The following is an 18,112-nucleotide window of genomic DNA, read 5'->3' as shown; positions in this document are numbered from 1 at the left end:
CTTCTTCGACTGCTTGTTCATGTCCGTCCATGTAGGTGTGTGGGCGCCCACATGTATGGTAGCCAAAGATTTTTCCCATAGCAGTATCCATAGGGCCGGCTCTGGTGCCCCCCGGAGCCCCGCGCTCATGTGCCAGTATATGGGGTGCCACTGGCCCTGCACCGTCTCAGTCAGCGGCGGCTCCAGGCACCAGCACTCCAAGCGCGTGCCTAGGGCAGCAAGCTGCGGTGGACGGCCTGCTGGTCGCTGTGAGGGCAGCAGTCAGGCTGCCTTCGGCAGCTTGCCTGCAGGAAGTCCTATGGGCCTGCGGATTTGCTGGCAATTCGGCAGCGGGTATGCCAAAGCCGCGGGACTGGCGGACCTCCTGCCAGGCAAGCCGCTGAATCTGTGGGACCGGGGACCTCCCGCAGGCGCGCTGCCGAAGGCATCCTGCCTGCAGTGCTTGGGGTGGCAAAAAAGCTAGAGACGCCCCTGCTCTCAGTTCCTTCTTACCACCAGTGATGGTGGCTGGAATACTGCTTGCTCTTGCAAGTGCCCTTAGCTTCTCAGACCATGAGTTTTGTTTACTATAAATAGTTCCTTAGTGTTAAGTGCTAAGTGTTTGAGCATTAGTTAGTCCCAGGGACAGGGCATGCCCCACTCCCTGGGGTTTAAGCCGTGTGCCACCTGCTCAAAACTGATGCCAGTTAGTGAGCCACACACAAGTTCTCTCTGGGTGAGGCACATGTAAAGGGAAGGTGCCAAATCTGTTAAAATTTTAGGCCCCATACCTGAAAGGATAGGGACATACACCTGAAGGCATTTCTAATGGAAACTGCCCTGTGCCTGGCATCGGAATCATCCAACTCAGCACCCAGCACGTCCACGTCAGTGCAGAGTGCATCATCATCACCAGACCGGTCCCGGCACCAATCCACCTCTGCATATGAGACAGAAGGGTTTCTATTCCCGGTACTTCCTAATACCGAAAGCCAAGGGGGGGCCTAACACCCATTCTTGATCTGTCTCTCCTCAATAAGTATCTCAAGAAGTTGAAATTTCGCATGGTCTCCCTAGCCTCCATCATCCCCTCTTTGGATCCAGGAGACTGGTATGCCTCCCTCGACTTGAAAGATGCCTACTTCCACATTTCCGTTTTCCATGGCCTTAGGCACTTCCTTTGCTTCATAGTAAGCGAGTGCCACTTCCAGTTTATGGTGCTTCCCTTCAGTCTTGCGGCACTGCCAAAGGCCTTCACAAAATGTAAAGACGTCGAGGGGTGCAAATTTTACCCCATCTTGATGACTGAGTCATCAGAGGCAGCTCCTGGAAACAGGCCCACCACAGTCTTGTGCTGGTACAAAACACTTGTCAGGACCTGGGGCTGATCATAAATGAGCAGAAATCTGCCCTGGTTTCAGTGCAGTCAATAGAGTTTGAGTGGTCCTGGACTCTACCCGAGTCAGAGCTTTCCTGCCAGCGTCCCGTTTTCGTACCATGTCATATCTCATCGGTCGGGTAAGGGCATATTTCCTCACCACTGCTCGAGTCTGCCTCAAACTATTGGGCCATATGGCAGCATGTACATACATGGTCAGACATGTGAGACTTCGCCTTCGACCGCTGTAGGCCTGGCTTGTGACAGTCTACAAACCCATCAGACACAGGCTAGATCATCTGGTGACGATCCCATCACAGGTCCTGGCATCCCTCATCTGGTGGACAGACCCTGGCTATATGCTGGATGGAATTCCCTTCATGACTGTGCCTCCTTCGGCAACCCTGATTTTTGATGCCTCTGATCAAGGTTGGGGAGCTCACCAAGACAGCTTCAGTATGCAAGGCCTCAGGTCGCAAAGCAATTGTCACCAGCACATAAATGTCAAAGAGCTCAAGGCCATATGTCTAGCCTGCCAGGCTTTACTTCCATAGCTACAGGGCAAGGTGGTTTGCATTCTTATGGACAATGCCACAGTGATGGTCTACATCAAGAAACAAAGTGGAGCTCGCTCATCATCCCTATGTCAGGAGGCTATGCAGTTTTGGAATTATTGTGTACAGCACAGCGTCCTCCCAGTAGCTTCACACCACCCAGAGTCAACAACTCGTTAGTAGATCTCCTCAGCAGGTCCTTCTCGTCTCACCACAAGTGGTCCCTTCACCTGGAAGTGTCCAATATGATTTTCCAAAGGTGGGGGTGTCCCCAGATAGACCTGTTTGCGTCCAAGCTGAGCAAGAAGTGCTGGGAGTTCTGCTCAATCCAAGGGTCCGAGGAGGGCTCCCTGTCCGATGCCTTTCTTCTCCAGTGGTCGGAAGGGGTCCTATGTTCCTTTCCGTTGATACCACTGGTACACAACGTTCTCCTGAAAATAGAGAGACAAAGCAAAGGTCCTCATGATAGCTCTGGCATGGCTGGGTCAACAGTTCAGCATGCTGCTGGACCTATCTGTGACAACCCTGTTGACCCTGTCTCTTCGACTGGACTTGCTCTCTCAGAATCAGGGCACTCTTCTGCACCCCAATCTGATACCCCTTCATCTAATAGCATGGCTGCTGATTGGCTGAATGCCGACAAGCGGGCCTGTTTGGTGCAGGTTCAGCAAATCCTGTTGGGTAGCAGGAAGCCTTCCACCAGAGCATCTTACCTAGCCAAATGGACGTGTTTCACCTGCTGGATTTAAGAGAAAAGAATCTCCCCCTCCAAGTTCCCAATTCAATCTATTCTGGATTACTTGCTCCACCTTAAACAGCAAAGCCTAGCCCTGTCATCGATTAAAATGCATCTAGCGGCTGTCTCGGCTTTCCACCCACTGGTGCAGGGTAAATCAGTATTTTCTCATGAAATAACAATCTGGTTCTTGAAGGGCCTGGAGAGGCTCTACCCTCAGGTGCCTCAGTGGGATTTAAATCTAGCCCTCTTGCAACTCATGAGTCCTCCCTTAGAGCTGATGGCATCCTACTCCTTGCTTCTACTTCCATGGAAGGTTGCCTTTCTGGTTGCAGTTACCTTGGCCTCAAGAGATCAGAGCCCTAACTTTGGAACCTCCGTACATGGTATTCTACAAGGACAAGGTCCAGCTGCGTCCTCACCCAGCGTTTCTACCAAAGGTGATGTCACAGTTTCACTGCAACCAAGACATATTCTTACCTGTTTTCTTCCTGAAACCTCACAAGTCGAACTAGGAACGCAGGCTACACTCTCTGGACGTTTGGCAGGTCTTAGCCTTTTATATCGAAAGGACCAGACCCTTTCGTAGATCCACTCAGCTCTTTGTGGCTATAGCAGATAGAATGAAGGACCTAATGGTTTCCTACCAGAGATTTCCTCTTGGATAACAGTGTGCATTAGGTTTTGTTATGTACAATCGGGTGTGTTGCCACCAGCCATAGTCACCGCTCATTCCACCAGAGCGCAGGCTTCCTCAGCGGCATTCCTTGCACATATTCCAATTCAAGATATCTGCAGAGCCACTACTTGGTTCTCAGTCCATACCTTTGCATCCCACTACGCTATCACTCAGGAAGCCCGGGACAATGCCAGCTTCGGCAAAGCAGTATTGCAAGCCACATGAAAGTGAACTCCAAATCCACCACCAAGGGGTACTGCTTGTGAGTCACCTACATGGAATGGACATGAGCAAGCACTTGAAGAAAAAATGGTTGCTTACCTTTCCTAACAGTTGTTCCTCAAGATGTGTTGGTCATGTCCATTCCACAACCCACCCTCCATCCCCACTGTCGGAGTAGATGGCAAGAAGGAACTGAAAGGGCACAGAGCTGGCGGCACCCCACATACTGGCACATGAGTGTGGGGCTCCAGGAAGTGCCATAGCCAGCTCTATGGATACTGATAAGGAAAAAAATCTCAGGCTACCATTCACGTGGGCACGCACAGACCTACATGGAATGGATTTGAGCTACACTTCTCGAAGAACAACGGTTATGAAAGGCAAGCAACTGTTTTTTCCAGTGCACCATGGCCTTAATTTGTGATGCCATGACAAGCAGCAGCTATACCAAGATTCCAAACTCTTGTGTTTCCTTTGCTCCTCACTCTAGCATTGCCCATCACATCTGTCTTCAGTTAGGACACAGTTCTCCCCATCTATATGCCACTCTAATCAAGTTTTTCTTGATGTCCAGAGTGACATTTTATGCGGTCCTGTTGGAAAAAAGAGGAAATTGGCTTAACATTGCAGAAGGTTTCTTCTTACCATCTGGAATCTAAGGCACAGTAATACAATTTCTCCTTCACCAATGTTCTCTACAGGTGAATTTACAGATTTGGCACTTAAGATGAAAAGTGTATGCTAAAAGGAGCAAAAAAGTTTTGCAGATATCTCTGTAATAGACCTTCTCCAGGGAGGGGCTGAATGGATTCTGTACATTGCGCAACATATACACTGTACACAGCGTGTGCACAAATATGTGAACATCCATGTGTGAACAGAGACCATTTTGTGTACACAAGTGCATAGCCCTCACATACATATGCTTCCACTTGCAAGTGTTCACTGCTATGTACAGTCAACATTCACACACATATTCTTGAATATATATTGACTAACACCATCTTGCTGTGTGTCTGACTTACTATAAGCTTCTGTCAGTTTCTAATATGAACAGAAACGATGGCAAAAATAACCCCTATATTTCTGAATCTAGTCACTCTTACCTCAGATGAAGATGGGCTTAAACTCTTGAGAGTGGCTATGAATTAAATGACAGAGAAACAGATGATTTGCTTATGGTTTTCCTGACAAGGGAGATTTCTCTACCTGTAGTTTGAATTCATTTTAACCTTTCTTATCTGCTTCCTGCAAAATGCTATCATTTCACAGCTAGCTATTATTGGCAAACCCCATGTTGTTTGGGGATCAAAACGCCCTATCTTGGATGGATATTCCTGATAAATACCTGAGTGTTCTCTGGGTTTTTAATACTTTAGCAACACTTGTGAGGCTTGTAATGCCAATGAAGTCTCTGTGAATTGGGTACTTCTGCTGCATGGTGGAGTTGCATTCCTGGCCCAACTCTCAAGGACAGCTTCCTCCCTGCCTAAACATTTGTAAGGTGTCTATCACTGTAGGCATTATCCCTATTAATTATTTTATTCTGGTACCACCCACAACATACTAGGTTCAGCGTAAATCTGATGGAAAGAACAGTCCCAAGAAGTTCATAATTTTAAAAGACCAACAAACTGACACAGACTGTGGAAAGGGACACAACATACAAGGAAAGTGGTCAAGGTGGTGACATTTTTATAGAGTGTTCTCAATTCCTTGACCATTATTAATCAGCTAATTTCTTGTGGGCGTTGTGATGGAAGCTGTTCTTCAGGAGAGATTTAAATGCAGAGAAAGCAATGAGGGAGGGGGATGTTCCATGCAGGTGGGGCAATGTGGAAGAAAGAACAGAGTCAGTTATGGGAGAGGTGGAGAAATAGGACAGCAAGGCTAGTATCACTGATGGAGGGGAGGAGTTGGAGACAGCTATGTGAAGAGGCATGGTAGATAAGTAGGAAGAGGTAGAATTATGTCGAGGGTGCTGCCTAGTGATTAGAACAGGGAAATTTGTTTTGATTCTAGCTCTGCTGCTGAGTTGATATGTGATATTGGATATGTGGCTTTTAGTCTCTCTATGACCCAGTTCCTGCATCTATAAAATGTGGATAGTGCTGCCCCCTGTGTCACAAGGCTGTGAGCATTAATCAGTTAAAGTTTGTAAAGTGCTTGGGGGCCCTTGGATGGTAGTTGCTAGAGAAGAACGAACTATTATTAGCTATTATAAAATGCAACCTCCAGTACAGCAGCACATCTCTGGCAAGGACACCTCTCTCTTTGGGGTGCATCTCCCCCTTTGTATTCTGCAGTACAGGAGCACATTCAGTATGGAGAACCCTCTCCTCAGGATTCCTTTAGATCCTGCAGTGATCAGATTCCTTTGGAATGGCCAGGTGATGTTTGATTGGGGATGGCCAGTTTCTTTAGGGGGGAGGGATAGCTCAGTGGTTTGAGCATTGGCCTGCTAAACCCAGGGTTGTGAGGTCAATCCTTGAGGGGGCCACTTAGGGATCTGGGGCAAAAATTGGTCCTGCTAGTGAAGGCAGGGGGCTGGACTCAATGACCTTTCAGGGTCCCTTCCAGTTCTAGGAGATTGGTATATCTCCAATTATTACCTTTACCTTTATGCATTTTTCTCACCATTGGAGATTTCTGATTCTTTCATTAATCTTCACTTTTCAGAGTGCAAACTGCTGCCAGGGTCCTGGAAATGTAAGTGCTCACCTCTGCACCCAAAATGTGGCATGATCTTTTTGAAATATTTAATGTCACATATTGGTAGCCAGGGCCCAATGCAGTGAGAAAATAGATTTGTGTGAAGAAAAGATCTCAGCTGAGAACGGGTTAATAACTAGCTTGCACACTCTCCTCCTCCTTCCTTATTTTTCCTTCCCTCCCCCTTCTCTCTTTCTTTAAAGCCTTGACCACAGAGTGAAAGGAGGTGGGGGATGGGCTTAGAGTTTGGCTCATGTCCTGTGCAACTTTTTCCTTTTAATACCAGGAAAGGCACCCCAGCCAAAAGTGAGGGGTGGCTCTGGAGAGGCTGCAGCTCTTGAGCAGAGATCACAGGGCAGCAGCATAAAGAGAGCACTCTGTGCTTGTCACCAAGGGAATGAACCTCCTGACTCTCCCCCGGGCTGATTTCTTTCCTCTCTTTGTGTTTGTTGAAACTCCTCCCCCCGGTGTCAGGTTTTCCTGAAGGAAGCTCTTGAACAGAACCTGGAGAAGGATCGGGAAGAGGAGTTGAGGAAAGCAGCTATAGTCATCCAAGCCCAAGTCTTGGGCTACATGGCAAGGTCAGTGTTCTGGGCTGTCTTTGCGTTTTCTCCACCTGTCTGCTTGCAGTATCCCCCATCCTCTCCTCTCCTCTATGGTATTCTGATCAGCACTTCCACTCTTCTGTTCCCCCCACCCTCCAAATCCATTGGCTAGCTACAAAATCTGTGTTTCTGCTGAAATCCTTGTCTGTGCTATAGTCATTTCTTTGACCACTGCAGCCTCCTCTACCCCCTGCTTCTTACACCCCCCCCAACCTCCGGGCCCCCCCCCCCAGTGTGTTAAACATGCTGCTGCAATGACCAGGTCTGTCCACTGACTCTCTGCCTCTTCAGACTCCTCATCCTCACCTTCACGGTTCTCCAGAACTCTGCCCCCTCTACCTCTTGGCTCTCAGCTCCCACTCCTCCACCCTTTACCTGCCAGCTTCACCTAATGCTCCCTTCATCTCTCGTCTTCCCCTCTCCCAAGTCTGCCTTTATTAGCACTGTCCCCAAGGCCTGGAGCAGCTTCCCTTCTCCTATTGTCCCAGGGGCCTTTCTCTCCTTCTTTAAGTCACTCTTAAGAACTTACTACTTTGGGCTAGTCTTTCACCACTGATCTCCTCTCAGCTGCTCCCTTTTGCCACTACTGCTCCTAATCATAGTAGTGTTAAAGAAAAGCTATTACAGAAGAGCCATCCCCTCTCCTGCCCCTTGAAGTTAATGTAACAGCTGACTCTTTAATGATTGTAGCACATGCTGCTTGCCAAAATAAAGCAAAATGCTGTTTCCGTGCCTTCCCCTCTCCCCTTGTCTGGGTGCCTTTACTTGCTGTGCAATCTGTGTAAATTAGAGTGTAAGTTTCTCATGGCAGGGACATTTAAATAATAATAATTAATAATCATAAACTTCCAGATATTTTGGGGAAGGAGGGGAGTTATCACATTGGAAAACATAGTTTCTAGGCAGCATTGCTAAGGGAAAACTGCAGTGTCTCTTCTGTGACTTTCCTGGAAAGGAAAGTACCCAGCTAGTGGACTGGGAGATTGGGATGCACACTGTTCATCTAAGTTTAGTCTTCAAATCAAGCAGTGCTGCTATGGTCAAAAGGAAGAATCCTTATACAGCAGCTGGTGGCAAATGATGCATTGCAGAGGGAGGTAAAGGAGCAGAAAACAGGGAAGATGAAGGTTGGAGAAAGTGAAGTTAGAAAACCTTTTTTGTGATGATTTCAGTGTTGCACTGCATCAACATTAGAGAGGCTCCAATAGAAAGGAATTAGTATGGGACAAGTCCAGAAAAGGTTTTAAGTGAGTAAGGCAAAACTAGAGAGTGCTGCCATGTAGCACTTAGAGCTTATCAGTCACCAAGATTATGTAAATTAAGCAGAGTAAGCCTGCCATGAAGAGTTAGATGTTCCAGGATTTTACTGTCATCTTTATCCATATCTTCAGGGACTTGTTCTGAGAATTGGGGAAAGAGGTCTAAGGGATGAAAGGTTACATGGTTGGCTCTGTACATTCTGCTTTACTTTCCCAGAAGCTCAGGGTCTCTGACAGTGAAATACCTGAATCAGAAAATAATCCAAAGTGAAAATGCCCCGTTTTGTTTAGCAGACCTGCTCCCTGTGGGACTCCTAGTCACAGCTGCTGACTCCACCAACTAAAATACGTTTTTACTTTTCTTAGCCCTGCAGGACCTGTGGAGAACTGGGGCTGTAAACTGGGCTGTGTCCCTGTTAGCCTCACAGGACCTGCATGGGTTTGGGGGAGGGAGCCACACTCCGTCCCCATGTGGCTTCTATGACTCTTGGAGGGGGAGCCAAGCTTTAGCCCAGTACCTTGCAGCATCAGCAGAATAGGTAACTAAATTCCAATTGCCAAATCAGGGCCCCTGTCCCCTTTGTGTTTTATATCTGAGTACGGGTGAAGTGCAGGATCACTGTATTTCACAGCCCTCCTGCATTGGCTGAAAAAGTTGGCTTTACCTTGGGAAGTGGAGGAAGATGGGCAGAAGGCTCCAGATGGGGAGTTACAGTCTATTTCCTGTGTATACCTGAAGTCAGGTTAGATTATCATAATGGTCCCTTCTGGCCTTAACCTCTGACAGCAGAGCTCATAGATATTATCAGGAAGAGCACCATGGAGCTGAGTAGGGCCTTGGCATGGTACTCTCAGTGGAGCTTTTGGTAGATGTGTTTTGTAAAAGCCTGTGCCTTTTGTCTATATGCTTTGTCCACCTTAGAGGAGGCTGAGTATGCAGCTGGCCCCACCCTCTGTATGAGGAGAGGCACTGAGGAGAAAAGTGGGGGGAAGAGACAGTCCCCAACCAGTTTATTTAAACTTGCTTCTGTCACCCTTTCTCCTTCCTCCCCTCTCTGTAGCCTGCACCCAGCTGCTGCTGGCAGAGCCATCCCTTGGGTACGGCAAATCAGGGGGACTGCTCCAGGCCCCGCGTTTTGTGGGGCCCAGCTCTTCGTGAGGAGGTGGGGGGAGGGTGAGGCAGGAGGGTGAGCAGGGTAAGGAGGTGAACAGGGAGGCGGGCGGGTGGGAAGCAAGGAGGAGCCCCCCTACCAGAACCCCCCTCCCCCCAGTGCCTCCTGCCCACCGGCGGGCCCCACCAATCAGCGCCTCCCCTTCCCTCTCAGTGCCTGCTGCCTGCCGCAGATCACATGTTTCGCAGCCTCAGGAGGCACTGGGGGGTAGAGGAGCGAAGGTGCAGGGTGGTTTGGGGAGGAGGAGGAACTGGACAGAGGAGGGGCAGGAAGAGGTGGGGTGGGGGCGGAGCAGGAGTGGGAAGAAGCAGGGCAGGGGTGGGGTCTGGGGGGGGAGGGGCATTGGGGCCTGGGCAGAGCCAGGGGGAGCACCCCCCGGCAGATTAGAAACTCGGCGCCTCTGTCCCACAAGCGCCGCTCCCGCCCCTCTTCTTCTTCTGCCCCACCCACCCCGCTGGCTCCTGGAGCCCTGGTTTCATTGATGTTAATGTAGCACAATCTTAGATGCTTATGCTGGCCCTAGGGGATCATTCTTGGGTTGTGTTTGAAATTTCAAGGTGGTTCAGTGACCAGCGAAGTGGATGCTAGGGGGGTTTTCCTCTATAAAGATTCCAGGGGGTCTGTGCGTAGAGCATACAAGTGTGCTAGGCTGGTAGTTTCCCAGAGATGTGCATGTAAGATTTGAGGAGCATGAAACTTCCTTTCTAGTGGGTGACAATCTGTCCTTCCTCCCCTGGGGATCTCATGCTCATTTTCCCTTTCAACAAAGGCAGACCTATTAAAGCAGCTCCAAGAAGGGTCACTTTGGAGACAGGAATAAGGTGTCAGATGCAGGAAAGAGGGCAGCAAGGAAAAGAATCTTCAGGTGGTAGAAAGAGAGGGAGCGACTTGTGCCCCCTATGGGCACTGGACGTCATTTGTTCAGCACTTTGGTACCCTGGGGAGCCATTCCTTAGAAACGCGAGAGACATGACTGTAATAGAAGTGGTCAGTGACTCATGGCCCTTTAACTGTTTGGTTTTGTTTGTAGGAAGAAGTACCGAAAGGCTCTAGTCAGTATAGTGACAATCCAGAAGAACTATCGAGCGCACTTCTGGAAGAAAGCCCTCCTGCGACTGAAGGCCTCGGCTGTTGTCCTGCAGAAGCATTGGCGTGGCCAGCTGGCTCGCAGCCTCTATCGGCACCTGCAGCAGGAACAGAGACGGAAACAGGAAGTGGAGAAGAGGAGAAGGCAAGAAGAGGAAGAGCAGATCAGAAGGGAGGAAGAAGAAAGACAATGGCAAGAAAAGGAGGAGCTTAGGAGGAAACAGGAGGAGGAAGAAGAGAAGAAAAGGTACTGGATTATTTCTCACAGCTTTAGTTACATGGCTGGCCCCTAGTAGTGAATCTGCCAAGGTGTATGACTAGGTGATCAGGAACAGTTAGCATGGATTCACCCAGGGCAAGTCACGCCTGACTAACCTAATTGCCTTCTATGAGGAGATAACTGGGTCTGTGGATGAGGGAAAGCAGTGGATGTGTTATTCCTTGACTTTAGCAAAGCTTTTGATATGGTCTCCCACAGTATTCTTGCCGGCAAGTTAAAAAAGTATGGGCTCAAAGCAGAACCAATCCCCAACTAAATCATCCCAGCCAGGGCTTTATCAAGCCTGACCTTAAAAACCTCTAAGGAAGGAGATTCCACCACCTCCCTAGGTAACCCATTCCAGTGCTTCACCACCCTCCTAGTGAAAAAGATTTTCCTACTATCCAACCTAAACTTCCCCCACTGCAACTTGAGGCCATTAATCCTTGTTCTGTCATCTGCCACCACTGAGAACAGTCTAGATCCATCCACTTTGGAACCCCCTTTCAGGTAGTTGAAAGCAGCTATCAAATCCCCCCTCATTCTTCTCTTCTGCAGACTAAATAATCCCAGTTCCCTCAGCCTCTCCTCATAAATCATGTCCTCCAGCCCCCTAATAATTTTTGTTGCTGTCCGCTGGACTCTTTCCAATTTTTCCACATTCTTCTTGTAGTGTGGGGCCCAAAACTGGACACAGTACTCCAGATGAGGCCTCACCAATGTTGAATAGAGGGGAATGGTCACATCCCTCGATCTGGTGGCAATGCTCCTACTTATACAGCCCAAAATGCTCTTAGCCTTCTTGGCAACAAGGGTACACTGTTGACTCATATCCAGCTTCTCGTCCACTGTAACCCCTAGGTCCTTTTCTGCAGTATTGGCCCCTGCACTCTTTTATCAGGCAATGGATTTCATAGTGCGGCACTCCATCAGGTCCATAGGCATTAAGATTGGTGATCTCTCACCTCTCAGATCTTGACTATGCTGCTGATGTTGTTGTTCTAGTACAGAGCCCCAACAGGTTTTGCGAGGCACTCCATCAAATGGAGGCGGAGTTGGCTAAGGTTGGCCTCCGTGTTTTGTGGTCAAAGACAAAGTGGCAAAATCTAGGCTCAGGTCCATCTGTGACGCCAGTCTCTTTGAATAATTAAACTATTGAAGCAATCTCCAACTTCTGCTATTTGGGTTCTATACTCACCAATTCCTCCAACTCTCACATGGAGGTTTTCAACTGGATTGACATCGAACTGTCTGCCATGGGTCATTTACAGTCAATATGGAATCAGCATCATCTCAGCACAACCACCAAGTTCAGGATCTATCTGAGCTGTATCCTTTCTGTAATGCTGTACGGTTGCGAAACATGGCAACTATGCTGCTCAAACTGGGCAAAGCTGGAGACTTTCCGCACAAAATGCCAACGTAGTATATTGGGCATAAAGTGGAATGACTTCATCTGTAATACAGATGTTTACAGTCGTTCTGGTCTACAGACTACTGGGGCCATTGTCCGCAGATGGAAACTTATGCTTTTTCGGACATGTCATGAGAATGCCACAAGACATTCCGGCAAACACTGTTCTCCAGGTGGCTTGTAACATCCGGGATAAAATTCCACCAGCTGAGGGGAGGAGGCAGCCCAGAGGCAGGCCCCCTATTACATGGGTGCATCAAGTCTGTTCTGACGTTGGACAGCCTGTCAAGCCCTTGTCGCCACGCACGAACAGACCAAATGTTAAATGATTGCTACGGCCGACTGTTCAGCTAAGCATTGAAGAAGAAGGGAATGTTGTTGGGAAGGTGGTGGCATGACCTCTCCAATAATATCTATGTTTCTTAGGTCTCTTTGATCTCAGCTGGTTCTTCTGCCAGCCTGAGGGTGGAGTATGTGTATGACTGAGGCCTGGTTTACACTTGTGGTGGGGATCGATCCAAGTTGCGCAACTTCAGCTACGTGAATAACGTAGCTAGAGTTGACGTACTTAGATCTACTTACCACGGTGTCTTCACTGTGGTAAATAGGCTGCTGACGCTTTCCTGTCAACTCCGCCTGCGCCTTTCACTCCGATGGAGTACTGGAGTCGATGGGAGAGCACTTGGTGGTCGATTTATCACTTCTTCACTAGACGCGATAAATCAACCCCCACTGGATTAATCGTTCTGGAGGCAAGTGTAGACATGCCCTAACACAATGCTTCTAATGATGGATATTGTCCATGCTGATTATTTTAGAGTATTAACTGCCTTCGGTCTATCACATTTGAAGGGCTGTTGATATGCCAGTGGACTGTAGCAGGGATTCTGAATGTTGTTTTAAATGGCTCTGCTCTTTGCCCCTTGAGAGAGCCTTTGGACAACTAGCTAACTCAGCATCACCACCAGGGTGCTCTTAAGTGAGCTCCCAGATGGTTCTGACTTATTAGCCTTCCTATTTAGTTATATATCAACTGCTTAACATTTTCCATTATACAGATTTTGATTTTTTTTTTAAGCACTTTAAGTTATTTGAGCAATGATTCCTATGTGTATTCCATAGGTGGGTGCGCATGCACGCCATGTGCCGGAGTCTGGAAGTTTTTCTTAGCAGTGTCTGTTGGCCTACATGTTTGTTGTGTGTCTCCTTGTGTTCCCTGTCAAAGGTATAATATGTAGTGCGGTTTGATGCCTCTCCAGTTCCCTCTTACCGCCATGTGGCCTGAGTCAGAAACCCCTGTTCCTTCACTCTCTTAGGACTAGACTAAGCTAGAAATGCTACAGTGGTACAGCTGCGCTGATGCTCTCTTATCGGCTTAATAACTCCAACTCCATGAGAGGTAGAAGCTATGTCAGCAGGAGAAGCGGCACACACCCGCCTTGTGCACCTACACCTAAGCGGGTGGAGAGACAATACTTTGTGCTAACTAGGAGGAGAGATTTCCTTTTCACCCACCCGCGCCCAGCCTCCCTTGTTGTCCAAGTGGGCTCTGGAATGGGCAAGGCAGCAACCACAAATATCCACTCCTCCGGACAAGATGGCTAAGTGGCTAGACTTGCTGGGAAGATTGATTCCGCTGCAGGACAGTAGTTCCACATTGCAAATTATCAGACTCTGCTAGCAAGTACGACTTTAATAACTGTGGTAGGCTAGCAGAGTTCACAGACAAGCTCTCTCCAGAACACCAAGAACAATTCCATGTGCTGGTAGGCAAAAAGAGACTGATCACCAGGATGGCTGGCCCTCCGGGCAGCAGTGGACGCAGTTGACGCATCTTCTCGATCTCTAGCCACCGGAATAGTTATGTGAAGAGACTTGGGGCTACAATCTTTCTGCTTCCCTAGGGGGTCCGAAATGCGATCGAGGACTTATTTTTTGACGAGAATAATCTCTTCAACAAAAAGACGGATGAATCTATGCACTTTTTCAAGAATTCCAGATTGACGCTACAGGCCCTTGGCATATATATTCTGGCCCCTAGACCCAGGCAGCAGAAACCACCCTTCCACCCGTGACTGCGCACACCCTACCCTGCCTACTATCAACAAGAGCCCCCATGTCAACAACAACAATCTTGGAGACCTTACTTTCCTGCCTCTGCCACAACTACCTCCTTGAACCTCTCCCAACCAATGGCCAAAGGACAATTATGACGCAAACCTCCCTCAGTGCCATGTGCGCAGAGGTGCATTAAGATTTATTGTGGCCCTAGGCACAAAGAACGTTTGGGCCTCCCACAACGCCCTTGCCATGGGGACCTGCCCCCTGTTCCTCCTCTCTCCATTCTCCTTTCCTTCCCCCCACTGCATCTCTCTACCATTCACCCCTTCCCCCAGTGCCTCTTGCCCCCACCCCACCCCCCTTCCCCACTGCTTCTTCCCTCCCCGCCCAACCCTCTTCCCCATTGCTTCTTCCTGACACCCCTTCACCCATTCCCCTCCCCTCACTCCCTCATTCCCCTTTTCTTCCCCTCACCCCACCTCCCTTCCCCACTGCCTCTTCCCCCCCACAGAGCTACTCAATGCTGGCAGAAATGACTGGAGCAATGGCATGTGATCCCACATGCATCCCCCACACCTCGCCCCTGGGGGGGGCATTGCCCTCCCCAAACTACATCCATCCCATCTCCCGACACTGCAACCTCCATCTCCCCTGAGCTGGGCTCCCTCTGCCCAGAACGGGACTCATCTGCCCTGCAGCACCCCCTGACTTGAAATGGTTTCCATTAGATACAGAATTTATAGTTTGGTTCAAAGGCTCACAGCATCCTCACTATAAATATTGTTCCTGCACCCCTGCCTGCAGGAGCTAGCGGCGACCATGCCTTGCTCCCTGCTCTCACCTGCCCCCAAGGCAGGTTTCTTTTGTTAAAAGGGCTATGTCCTCTCACTTTTAAAAGTGGAGGGACCATGGCCCCCCTGACCCTCCTCCCGCAGTTTCAGTGCCCCGGGCTCCCAGACCCTCCACGTGCCCTGGGGAGGCAGGGACAGGGCTGTTCTCAGACACCCCAGCCCCCCGCCCAAGGCAGGTGGAGGGTCCGGGTGCCCCCACAGCAACCCGAGCTACTTGGGTGTCTCTGGCTTACAGCCTGGCTGGGGCCCTGGTTGGGGAGCAGAGGAGAAGGGTGTGTGGTCAGAGTTCCAGAACTCCTGGGGGCCCCCAAATTGGCCAGGGCTCCTGGGCATGGGCCCTGTTGGCCGTGTGGTAATCTGCCACTGCACCTGTGCCCTATGTCATCTTTGGGGTGATGCTCTTCTCCCCCCCTGGACTGGCGCCCTCTGCTTTGCCTTTCCCCTCATTCGCTCCTCCCGCAAGTGCTACACAAGATTCGCCGGGACAGAGCCAATATCATCCTCATAGCCTCTTTCTGGCCCAGCTGTTCTGGTTCGCAGACATCCTCAGCTTCTGGCTTCTGCACACTCCTAGATCTCCTCACACAAGATCAAGGGAGACTCAGTCATCCCAATCCAGACCTTCTTCACCTCACAATCTGGTATTCAGATGGGCATTAAGTATGGACTGTGCATACACTGCCTCGGTTCGGCAACTCCTCATGCAAAGCAGGAGAGAATCCACCCGAGCCTGCTACTGAAAGTGGAGAGGTGTTGACCCACACTACCTATTATATCCTCGGTGGGGAACATGAGGAGATGCACAACACACGTGTGCGTCAACGGACACTGCTAAGAAACACTTCTAGACTCAGGTGCTTGGTATGCATGTGCTTCTATGTGTGGAATAAGATAGGGACCACATATCTCTAAGAACTTCTAATTGTAGGTAAGTAACCTCATCTGCATGATTTTTAATCTCCCTGTAAATTTGATCATAGATTCCAAGGCAGAAGGAAGCACTGGAATCATCTACTGTGATGTCCTATATAGCACAAGCCATAGACTGTCCCCAAAAGAATTCCCATCTTTTAGAAAAACATCCAATCTTGATTTAAAAATTGCCAGTGATGGAGAACCCACCACAACCCTCAGTAAATTGTTCCATTCATTAACTACCCTCATAGTTAAAAATATATGTCTTATTTCCAGTCTGAATTTGTATAGCTTCAGCTTCCAGCCAGTGGATTGTGTTATACCTCTCTCTGCTAGATTGAAGAGACCATTATTAAATATTTGTTCCCCATGGAAATACTTATAGACTGTGATCAAGTCACCCTGAACCTTCTCTTTGTTAAGCCGAATAGATTGAGCTCGCTGAGTCTGTCAGATAAGGCATGTTTTGTAATCCTTTAATCATGCTTGTGGCTCTTCTCTGAATCCTCTCCAATTTATCTACATCCTTTTTTATCAATACCTGTTAGGTTGATCATTACCTGTTAGGTCCACGCCCTTTGGGGCACCTGGCATTGGCCACTGTTGGTAGACAGGATACTGGGCTGGATGGACCTTTGGTCTGACCCAGTATGGCCATTCTTACGTTCTTATGTTCTTAACCTTCTTGAACTGTGGGCACGAGAAATGGACACAGGCTTCCAGCAGCAGTCACACCAGTGCCAAATATAGTGGTAAAATAACTTCTCTATTTCTAATAAGGATTCCCTTGTTTATGCATCCCAGGATCCCACTAGCTCTTTTGGCCAGTGTCCCATTGGGAGCTCATGTTCAAATGATTAGTGTTCATGACTAATGCTGCAAGTTTGTCACAGTGCTTACCTCGGGGAGGCTCCCCAGAAGCGTCAACATCCCTCGGCTCATAGGGGGAGGTGTGGCCAGGCGGCTTTGCGCGCTGCTTCCGCTGGCAGGCACCGCCCTGCAGCTCCCATTTGCTGCGGTTCCCAGCCGATATAGGAGCTGCAGAGCTGGCACTCGGGGAGGAGGCAGCGTGCAGAGCTGCCTTGCCGTGCTCCGCCTAGGAACTGAGGGATATTGCTGCTTCCGGGGAAGCGTGGAGCTGGGTAGGGAGCCTGCCAGCCCCGCCAACACTCCCCCAGCACCAGCGGGGGTCCTAGGTCCCCCCAGTACCCTTGACACCTCCCTGGGCCATCCCCCAAGCACTCTTGGCACCCCAGGGCTGTTCTCCCGAGCACCTGCGGCACCCTTGGGCCGCCCCCCTCCCCAAGATTTAGTCAGGGTATATAGTACAAGTCATGGACGGGTTATGGGCTGTGAATTTTTGTTTGCTGTCCATGACTTTTACTAAAAATACCTGTGACTAAAACATAGCCCTTTATTCATGACCCCCAAATCTTTTTCAGAGTCCCTGCTTCTCATTATGGAGCTGACAGCAACTAATACTGTGTCTTGTGCTTTATCTGTTACGACACTGAGTCATAAGCATTCAAGATCATTTTCTTTTGAGTTATCAGTGATTTGGAAACAGGTAATGCCATTTTTGACATAGCGTGCTGCTTCCCCTTGATCCTTTCTAAATAGGTCAGAACCATTTATTTTAACATTCCAGTCATGCAAATCAACCACTAGCTTTCAGCAATACCAACTAAATTGAATTTATGCTCATGAATAAGCAATTTCATTTCTTGTTTGTTACCCAGGCTCCTAGCACTGGTATATAGGCAATTAAAGAATTGCTTCTCTTTGTGTCTTTTGGTTCTCAGATTGGGCTAAGTTTTATAAATCACCATTTCCTGTCTGTTTTGCTCAGTAGAAGTTGTTGTGGGAAGACTGCTGAAATCCTCCATACCCATTACATCAGGACTACGCATGCACTGCCCCGGATTCTTGCTCAATATGCCACTTGCAGCTGAACCTCCAGATGGACACATGCACAATGGCTGGGGTGGCTGCTTTCTCCCAACAAAGTACTGTTTGCCTCAGGAGACGGTGCACCGGGCTGGGAACCAGGAGATTGACACTTTGGGTTTTACTTTTTGAGCTCCCTGGTATTAATAATTCAGTGTCATTTACAGTCTTTATTATTGAGCAAGGTCCCATATGCCACTGAGAGGTTATGCAAGCTGAAAATGTAACCCAGATTGCTAGCGTGGAAGGGTCTAGTCCTAGCCACTTAGCAGAGTGCTTAGAT

General features: G+C 48.9%; 1 protein-coding gene across 1 annotated transcript in view; it reads left to right on the top strand.

Moving 5' to 3' along the window:
* Positions 1 to 18,112, top strand: part of LOC123378542 (unconventional myosin-X-like) — a 277,407-nt gene that overhangs the window by 171,380 nt on the left and 87,915 nt on the right. Inside the window, exons 22-23 of the mRNA XM_045032485.1 lie at positions 6,735 to 6,841; positions 10,327 to 10,629. Coding sequence (XP_044888420.1) covers positions 6,735 to 6,841; positions 10,327 to 10,629 — 410 coding nt within the window. The remainder of the gene's footprint in view (positions 1 to 6,734; positions 6,842 to 10,326; positions 10,630 to 18,112) is intronic.

The sequence above is a fragment of the Mauremys mutica genome, chromosome 10 (assembly GCF_020497125.1).
Source record: "Mauremys mutica isolate MM-2020 ecotype Southern chromosome 10, ASM2049712v1, whole genome shotgun sequence".
In the NCBI taxonomy this organism is placed as follows: domain Eukaryota; kingdom Metazoa; phylum Chordata; order Testudines; family Geoemydidae; genus Mauremys; species Mauremys mutica.
This window is presented reverse-complemented; position numbering and strand designations above follow the sequence as displayed.